The sequence below is a fragment of the Camelina sativa genome, chromosome 1 (genome assembly GCF_030686135.1).
Source record: "Camelina sativa cultivar CO46 ecotype springtype chromosome 1, ASM3068613v1".
Lineage (NCBI taxonomy): Eukaryota > Viridiplantae > Streptophyta > Magnoliopsida > Brassicales > Brassicaceae > Camelina > Camelina sativa.
In genome coordinates this window covers 19109228-19119323 of record NC_141880.1, presented here as the reverse complement: position 1 = coordinate 19119323, position 10096 = coordinate 19109228, and the positions used below count along the sequence as shown (strand labels likewise).

At 36.5% G+C, this 10096-nt stretch overlaps 2 protein-coding genes across 2 annotated transcripts; both read left to right on the top strand.

Moving 5' to 3' along the window:
• The first annotated feature begins 1839 nt into the window (after positions 1–1839).
• LOC147950116 (uncharacterized) lies at positions 1840–5061 on the top strand. The gene is made up of 7 exons (XM_087512242.1): positions 1840–3271; positions 3368–3566; positions 3795–3974; positions 4072–4171; positions 4256–4403; positions 4458–4538; positions 4736–5061. Exons 1-7 carry the CDS (start codon positions 1840–1842, stop codon positions 5059–5061), a joined length of 2466 nt encoding a protein of 821 aa, XP_087368368.1.
• Positions 5062–6199: 1138 nt separating this feature from the next.
• Positions 6200–7195, top strand: LOC109131640 (uncharacterized). The gene is made up of 4 exons (XM_087512238.1): positions 6200–6340; positions 6435–6641; positions 6731–6908; positions 6963–7195. Exons 1-4 carry the CDS (start codon positions 6200–6202, stop codon positions 7193–7195), a joined length of 759 nt encoding a protein of 252 aa, XP_087368364.1.
• The last annotated feature ends 2901 nt before the right edge of the window (positions 7196–10096 follow it).

Below are 10096 nucleotides of genomic sequence, written 5' to 3'. Positions count from 1 at the left end.
ATTTGGAGTGTTTAGACAACACTTAAACCCGTTATATCCCAAAACATGCTTAAACCGAGAAAACCGGCTAAAACCGAGAGAAAACATTGATTCGAAGCAGTAAACAGCTGTGTTACTGTTTCTAGGGTCAATACATGTAACAATATAATGCATTTGACTGATTATAAGAGTTTGGGTTCAATTTGAGAGTGTTTAGACAACACTTAAACCCGTTTTATCCCAAAACAGGCTTAAACCGAGAAAACAGGCTAAAACCGAGAGAAACGTTGATTTGAATCAGTAAACAGCTATGTTACTCTTTCTAGGGTAAAAATATGTAACAAGACAATGCATTTGACTAATTATAACAGTTTGGGTTGAATTTAGAGTGTTCTGACAACACTAAACCCGTTTTATCCCAAAAAAGGCTTAAACCGAGAAAACAGGCGAAAACCGAGAGAAACATTGATTTGAAGCAGTAAACAGCTATGTTACTCTTTTTACAGTTAAAATATGTAACAATCCAATTCATTTGACTAATTATAAGAGTTTGAGTTGAATTTGGATTGTTTGGACACCACCTATACCCATTTCACTACAAGAAAACATGTCATAGCCGACTACATTTTACGACTATTATTCAGTCGCTAATTTAGCTACTATTTGGTTACTCCATTACGACTATTTTACGACTAAATAAAAACGATCGTACAGTAGTCGCTAAATTGCGACCAAATTCAGTAGTCGTCAAAATAGTCGCCATTGAACGACTACGTTACGACTAATATATAGAATTATAAATGCAGTCGTAACCTTGTCGTTATATAGTCCCTCAGTTACGACTATCTAGGTAGACGCATACAAGTCACCAAATTAGGCGACTATATTACGACAATATCGGCGGGTCGTAACGTAGTCGTATAATAGTCGTAAAATATCGGTATTATAATTCACGTTTTTTTCGTTTGGGGGGGTTGGTGTACTTGTATTATGCGACTGAATTTTAATAGTCGCTTGGTAGTCGCCAAAATTGCCTATATATACTAGCTTCACCATTTCTTCTCTCTTCACTCACCATTTCTTCTCTTCTCACTCAATAAACACAAACACATTTCCGAAAATTAAAAAAAAAAATCTTCCAAAAAAAAAAAAAAAAATTCTATTACTCTTGTATAATGTCTGGGAATTACAATTATAGTAATTCTCGAGAGTGGATGTATAAGAGGTTCGATGAAGTGACGGGCAATTTTTCGGCAGAGTTTACAACGGGGATGGAGCAATTCATGGCATTTGCAAATAATCAATCTCTAGCACAGAATAATGGGAGTATGTTCCACTGTCCTTGTAGTCGTTGTAAGAACGATAAATTTATGTCGGGAAAAAGAATTTGGAATCATCTTTTTAGCAATGGATTTATGCCTGATTATTATATTTGGTATAAACATGGGGAAGAAATCAATATGGATATAGAAACAAGTTATGTTGGTAGTGATCAAGAAGTAGATAATGTAGATGTGGGTAATGTAGTAGAAAATCCATATGTTGATATGGTGAATGATGCATTTCGTTATAATGTGGGGTTAGATGATAACTATCATGAGGGTAGTTCTCAACATGTAGAAGAACCAATACGTAATCATTCAAAGAAATTCTACGACTTGTTAGAAGGCGCAAAAAAATCCATTATACGATGGTTGCCATGAAGGTCACTCACAATTATCGTTAGCTGCTCGAGTCATGCAAAATAAGGCGGAGTATAATATGAGTGAAAAGTTAGTGGATTCGGTGTGCGAAATGTTGAATGAGTATTTACCAGAAGGATACCAGGCAACGGGTTCACATTACGAGACGGAAAAATTAATGCGCAATTTAGGTCTCCCATATTATACAATTGATGTTTGTATTAACAATTGTATGATATTCTGGAAAGATGACGAAAAGGAAAAGACTTGTCTGTTTTGTGGTGCCCAAAGATGGAAGACAAAGGATCCTCGACGTAGAACCAAAGTACCATACAGTCGTATGTGGTATCTACCTATTGCTGATAGATTGAAGAGGATGTACCGGAGCCACAAGACTGTGGCGGCGATGAGATGGCATGCTGAGCACAAATCTAAGGAGGGAGAAATGTGTCATCCTTCAGATGCGGCGGAGTGGAAATATTTTCAAGAACAAAATCCTCGATTTGCAGAAGAACCCCGTAACGTTTATCTTGGATTATGCACTGATGGGTTCAATCCGTTTGGCGTGTCTCGTAATCATTCATTGTGGCCTGTGATCTTGACTCCATACAATCTACCCCCTAGTATGTGCATGAACGAAGAGTTCTTGTTTCTTACAATTTTGAATTCTAGGCCAAATCATCCGCGAGCTAGTCTGGATATCTTCCTCCAACCTTTGATTGAGGAGTTAAAAGAGTTGTGGTCTACTGGAGTCGATGCATACGATGTTTCCTTGAATGAAAATTTTAATCTAAAGGCAGCGCTAATGTGGACGATAAGTGACTTTCCGGCATATGGCATGTTATCAGGATGGACAACCCATGGAAAATTGTCTTGTCCAGTTTGCATGGAAGATACAAAGTTGTTTTATCTCCCTAATGGAAGGAAGGTGTGTTGGTTTGATTGTCATCGAAGATTTTTTCCTCACGGTCATCCATTAAGGAGGAATAAGAAAGACTTCCTCAAGGGAAAAGATGCTTCGAGAGAGTATGCACCTCAGTCGGTGACCGGTGAGCAAGTTTATTATGAGCGGTTGGCTGAAGTAAAACCACCAAAAACCAAGGACGTTGGTGGAAATGGTCATGAAAAGAAGTCTGCTGGCTATGGGAAGCAACACAACTGGCATAAGTTAAGCATCTTATGGGAGCTGCCTTACTGGAGGGACCTCAATCTTCGACACAATATTGATGTGATGCATATAGAGAAGAACGTTTTGGATAACATCATGTATACTCTTATGAGTGTGAAGGGTAAATCAAAAGACAACATCATGTCAAGATTGGATATACAAAAATTTTGTTTTCGGCCACAACTACATATTGATAGTGATGGTAAAGCTCCTTTCCCACCCTACACTTTGACAGAAGAAGCGAGAACAAGTTTACTAGAATGTGTCAAACATTCGGTGAGATTTCCTGATGGCTATTCGTCAGACCTAGCTAGTTGTGTTGATATGGAAAATGGAAAGTTTTCAGGCATGAAGAGTCATGACTGCCGTGTTTTTATGGAACGACTACTTCCATTTATCTTTGCAGAACTCCTAGACTGGAACGTCCACCTTGCATTATCAGGTATTAATTAATTTCATATATATACCTATATTTTTTAAGTCATTTAATAGTAATTTCAAAGTAATTAACCCTAATATTTTGCATTGTATATTGTAGGGCTTGGAGCATTTTTCCGGGACCTATGTGCGAGAAATTTGCATAAAAGTCGCATTCAAATTCTAAAACAGAACATAATTCAGATCCTATGCAATTTGGAAAAGATCTTTTCACCATCATTTTTCGACGTGATGGAGCATCTGCTTATTCATCTCCCTTACGAAGCTGAATTAGGAGGCCCTGTCCAATATAGGTGGATGTATCCTTTTGAAAGGTTTTTTAAAAAATTGAAAGGAAAAGCAAAGAACAAAAGATATGCATCCGGATCAATTGTTGAATATTATATCAATGACGAGATTGCTTATTTCTCAGAGCACTACTTCGCCGCAAATATACAAACAAAATCAAGGTAAATTCTAAAATCAATCAAGGTAGATAAAACTGTTATCATTAATTTGAAAGTCATTTACTTTACTCATTTGGTCAGGTTAACACGATTTGATCAAGGTGAAGCCCATGAATATCATGTCCCTGGAGTACCTCCTATATTTACTCACATCGGCCGTCCAAGTGGAGAAATGAATAAAGTATGGCTGTCTGAAAGAGACTATCAATGCGCACATGCATATGTATTACGAAATTGTGACTATTTTCAGCCAATTGAGAGGTATAATTAAGTTTATATCGATTACGTAAAATAAATATTATATATATAATCCACACAAAAAAAATCTCATATATTTGTGTTGGTCTTGTATATATAGTATGTTCAAGGATTTTATTGGTGCAAAATATCCGGGACTCTCAGAAAAAGAACTCTCCACCAAAAGAGCTGACGAAGATCATTTATGGGTTAAAGATTATGTATGTCTTTATATAATCCTTATTAAAAATATTTTTATTATATATTATAAATAATTCTAGTATAATATTGTGACTAAAATGCAGATTTCTTACTGGAACGCCACAAATCCATTTCCTACTTGGGTTCAAGAGATAGTGCATGGACCTTTGAACAAGGTCAAAACATGGCCAATGTATTTTACAAGAGGCTACTTATTTCATACACGTGATCATGGTGTTGGACGAAAGACTTGTAACTATGGAGTCTGTGTTAAAGGTTAAAATTACACTGATGCATCCGATGCAGCGGATTTCTACGGGACTTTAACTGAATATATAGAACTCGAGTATGAGGGGATGGTCAATTTGAGAATCACACTTTTTAAGTGTAAGTGGTATGACCCTGTTATGGGTAGAGGCACTCGAATGAGCAATGGTGGCGTTGTAGACGTTCTATCATCGAGAAAATATAATAAATACGAACCATTTATTCTAGGTACGTATATATATATATATGTATATTATTTTTTAATGTCGATAATATATATATGCGTAACTCATATTTGTGTTGATATTCCTAAACAGCCTCCCAGGCGCATCAAGTTTGCTATATTCCCTATCCATACACAAAGAAGCCAAGGAAGGAATGGCTCAATGTTTTAAAAGTTAATCCGAGGGGAAACATTGCAGGAGAATATGAGAACAAAGAACCGACTCTTTTGCAAACAGAAAATGATGATGCTGTCTTGGTGACTACTATTGAAGATCTGGTTTTCGATAATTTAGAAGAAATAAATGAACCAATAAATCTTGATTATGATGTCGAAGATGCAGAACCAGAAGATGAATTTCAATGTAATTTATCATCTTCAGACGATGAAGTAGATGAAGACGAAGATCCTCCTAACTAATTATGCTTGTGTAAAATATTTGTATCAATTTGGATAATTATGCTTGTATCAAATATTATTAATAATTATGTTTCTATTAAAATAAATAATTATGTGTTTATATTAAATTGTAAATTATGACAAATTAGTTTCAAAATATTGAACTTTTAGTTTCAAAATATTAAACTTTTAGTTTAATTATGACTAATATTTAGTTTCTAAATATTAAAGTTTTAGTTTAATTATTGTGACTAATTAGCGACAAATTAGGGACTAATTAGCGACTAAATTAAAAAAATATGAATTAATTAATCTCAACCCAAATAAACCCGGGAAACCAAAATAATTTCCCCCTAAACCAAAATTATTTCCCCCAAAACCAAAAAAAATTCGATTTTCCCCTAATTTCTCCCCCAAAACCAAAACAAAAATCCCTAATCCGAAACTTTCCTCTTCTCTTCTCTTCGATAACTCCGAAACTCTCCTCTTCGATAACTCTTCGAAACTCTCCTCTTCCCGATTTCTCTTCTGAATCCCGATTTGCTTTCTCTTCTCTGTCTGTCTTTCTCATCTGTCTCCCGATTCTCTTCTTCACGATGGCTCCAACACAATCTGTAACGAAGTCTGCAACTAAGGCTCCGACCAAAGCTCCAGTTAAGCGAGGAAGAAAGAGGAAGATGGACCGTAATTTCTTCCAAAGAACCGAAGGGTCGACCCCCATCAAGGAAGCGAGAAGACCAAACCCTCTACCGCCACAATACAACTTTACGCCGGCAGCAGATTGGCCCCATCCTCAAACACCCCAAGAGCAAGACCACGTTTTCCCGAGACCCTCACCGTCAGGAGCACCACAGATCCGCAACTATCTACCGCCACAGACTCTTTTCCAGACCTCGGTGAACCAACAACGTCAGACTCAACAGCCTCTTTCGTGAGAGGATGTCCAAAACAATCCGCGACGGTCTCCAGCTGATCCTCCACTACAAGACGCTCCACCGTCTTTGCTATGTAGAAAACACACACATGGGATCCTTTAATTACTGGGACAGTTCAACAGTTTTTCGAGCTCATCTGCCAACGCCGGATGAAAGACATGATTTGCAATGCCAAGACTAGTGGAGAGCGACCAAAATGGATCAGAGATACTATTTGGCAAACAATGGTTGATTATTGGGAGACTGAAGAAGCACAACAAAGGAGTCTCACCTACTCTAAATCTCGTATGTCTGATCGTGGTGGTCTTGGTCCTCACGTCCACTTATCAGGGCCAAAGTCTTATCAACAAATCCATACCGAAATGGTTAGTAACTTTTATATACCCATAAATTTTGTTTTTCTTTACATTTGGAGCTTTAAATGATGTCATAACTCTTGATTCTTTTGTAACATTGCAGGAAAGGGAATTGGGAAGACCGGTTAGTCTTGGTGAGGTTTTTATTAAGACACATACCAAGCCAGATGGTACTTATGTTGACCGGAAGGCGGAGCAAATCTCTCTCAATTATGAGAAGAACTTGCAGCAGAAGTTGTCCGACCTTGGGGAACATACTTCACAGCCTCCAGAGCTCACAGCAGATGATTACACAAACATCTTTATTCAGGTAAATATCACTTTTCACAACCCACATTGAATTATCTTTCGATTTCTACAGCCTCTTTATGTAGTGTTTTTCTCTTTGTTTTCTTGTAGTCTACTCAGAAAGATTCACGAGGAAACCTGTATGGAGTTGGAAGTCTTAAGCATACTCTTCAACCTCTTCTCAATGGCAAGGAAAACCAACAACAAGAGTCTGCAATGTTTCAGTCATTGCAAGAGCAAATGAGGGAAACTCAACGTCAAATCGAAGAGCAGGCTGCTTATAATTCTCGTCGTGATGCAGAGGTTGCTGCTCGTGATGCAGAGGTTGCTGCTCGTGATGCAGAGCTTGCTGCCCGTGAAGCACTACATTTCCAAGCTGTGGCTGAGCAGAAGGACAAGTTAGAGCATTTGTCCTTAGTCGACAAGTACCTGCGCAAAACTTACCCTGCCTTTATAGAGTTTATGAAGACTCAATCAGCTGAAGCAACCACAGAGCCACTCTCAACCACACTTCCTGCAACAGATCCACCTTCAAATCCGGTTCCTTCTCCATCTTCAAACAGTGATGCTTTTTAGGTTAACTTCTCACCTACAATTTCATAGACCAAACTAATTAGCTTGTCTCTTTTGTTGAGCTTGTCTCTTTTGTTGAACTTGTCTCTTTTGTTGAGACACATGTATACTTGGTATGCATTTGTCTCTTTTGGTTTGTATATTTGTCTTGTGAGAAACTTGGTCTTTTGGTTTGTATTATAAATCATGGTTAATATGACTTTATTGTCTTAATCTTGTTTTTGTTCCATTTACAATATTGGTTTCATAATATTTTGAGAAACAGGTACCAATTTCAATTTAAAACATTTATAAATTTGTTTTCCACAAAACATTAGTCGCTAAACAAATTAAAATTACATTATTAATTTGTTTAGAATAGTAGCCAAATAGTCGTAAATCAATAAGCATGTTACGACTACGTTACGACTACAAGCAAAATTACTGTATATCATGATTAGTCGTAAATCCATCGTAACCGAGTCTTCAAATGTTACGACTACACTACGACTCCTTTACAACTGCCTAAATAACTGCTGGTTAATCGTAACTCTGTCGTATCGTAGTCGTAATTATTTACGACTCTGTTACGACTATGTTTACGACTACGGAATTTTGTCGTACAGTAGTCGTGAAATAACGACTATTTTCACGACTAATTCTTTTACCGACTAAGGATTTACGACTACACGTTTTAGCCGTAACTGAGTCGTAAACAGCAAATTAGCGATTACTTAACGACTCTTACTGTAGTCAGGAATGGGCTGTTTTCTTGTAGTGTTTTGTCCCGAAACAGGCTAAAGCCGAGAAAACGTTGATTCTAAGCAGTAAACAGCTTTGTTACAGTTTCTAGGGTCATAATGTGTGACATTCCAATCCATTTAACTAATTGTAAGAGTTCGGGATGAATTTTGAGTGTTTTGACAACACTTAAACCCGTTTTGTTCCAAAACAGGCTTAAACTGAAAATAGGCTAAAACCGAGAGAAAAAATTGATTCATAGCAGTAAAAAGCTATGTTTATCTTTCTAGGGTCAAAATATATAACAATCCAATGCATTTGACTAATTATAAGAGGTCAAGATGAACTTGGAGTGTTTAGACACCAGTTATACCCATTTTGTCCTAAAATAGGCTAAAACCGATAAAACATTGATTCTAAGCAGTAAACACCTTTGTTACTGTTTCTAGGATCAGAATGTGTGACATTCCAATTCATTCCACTAATTGTAAGAATTCAGGATGAATTTGGAGTGTTTAGACAACACTTAAACCCGTTTTATCCCAAAACATGCTTAAACCGAGAAAACATGCTAAAACCGAGAGAAAACATTGATTCGAAGCAGTAAACAGCTGTGTTACTCTTTCTAGGGTCAATACAATGCATTTGACTGATTATAACAGTTTGGGTTCAATTTGGAGTGTTTAGACAACACTTAAACCCGTTTTATCCCAAAACAGGCTTAAACCAAGAAAACAGGCAAAATACGACAGAAACATTGATTTGAAGCAGTAAACAGCTATGATACTCTTTCTAGGGTAAAAATATGTAACAATACAATGCATTTGACTAATTATAACAGTTTGGGTTGAATTTAGAGTGTTCAAACAACACTTAAACCCGTTTTATCCCAAAAAAGGCTTAAACCGACAGAAACATTGATTTGAAGCAGTAAACAGCTATGTTACTCTTTTTACGGTAAAAATATATAACAATCCAATTCATTTGACTAATTATAAGAGTTCGAGTTGAATTTGGATTGTTTGGACACCACTTATACCCATTTTGTCCTGAAATAGGCTCAAGCCGAGAAAACGTTGATTCTAAGCAGTAAACAGCTTTGTTACAATTTCTAGGGTTATAATATGTGACATTCCAATCCATTTAACTATTTGTAAGAGTTCGGGATGAATTTTGGGTGTTTAGACAACACTTAAACCCGTTTTATCCCAAAACAGGCTTAAACTGAAAATACGCTAAAACCTAGAGAAAAATTGATTCAAAGCAGTAAACAGCTATGTTTATCTTTCCAGGGTCAAAATATATAACAATCCAATGCTTTTGACTAATTATAAGAGTTCAGGATGAATTTGGAGTGTTTAGACACCAGTTATACCCATTTTGTCCTGAAACAGGCTAAAACCGAGAAAACATTGATTCTAAGCAGTAAACAGCATTGTTACTGTTTCTAGGATCAGAATGTGAGACATTCCAATGCATTTCACTAAATGTAAGAATTCAGGATGAATTTGGAGTGTTTAGACAACACTTAAACCCGTTTTATCCCAAAACATGCTTAAACCGAGAAAACATGCTAAAACCGAGAGAAAACATTGATTCGAAGCAGTAACCAGCTGTGTTGCTATTTCTATGGTCAATACAATGAATTTGACAGATTATAACAGTTTGGGTTCAATTTGGAGTGTTTAGACAACACTTAAACCCGTTTTATCCCAAAACAGGCTTAAACCAAGAAAACAGGCTAAAACCGAGAGAAACATTGATTTACAGCAGTAAACAGCTATGATACTCTTTTTAGGGTCAAAATATGTAGCAATATAATGCATTTGACTAATTATAACAGTTTGGGTTGAATTTAGAGTGTTTAGACAATGCTTAAACCCGTTTTATCCCAAAAAGGCTTAAACCGAGAAAACAGGCGAAAACAGAGAGAAACATTGATTTGAAGCAGTAAACAGCTATGTTACTCTTTTTACGGTTAAAATATGTAACAATCCAATGCATTTAAATAATTATAAGAGTTCGAGTTGAATTTGGATTGCTTGGACACCACTTATACCCATTTTGTCCCGAAACAGGCTAAAGCCGAGAAAACGTTGATTCTAAGCAGTAAACAGCTTTGTTACAGTTTTTAGCGTCATAATGTGTGAAATTCCAATCGATTTAACTCATTGTAAGAGTTCA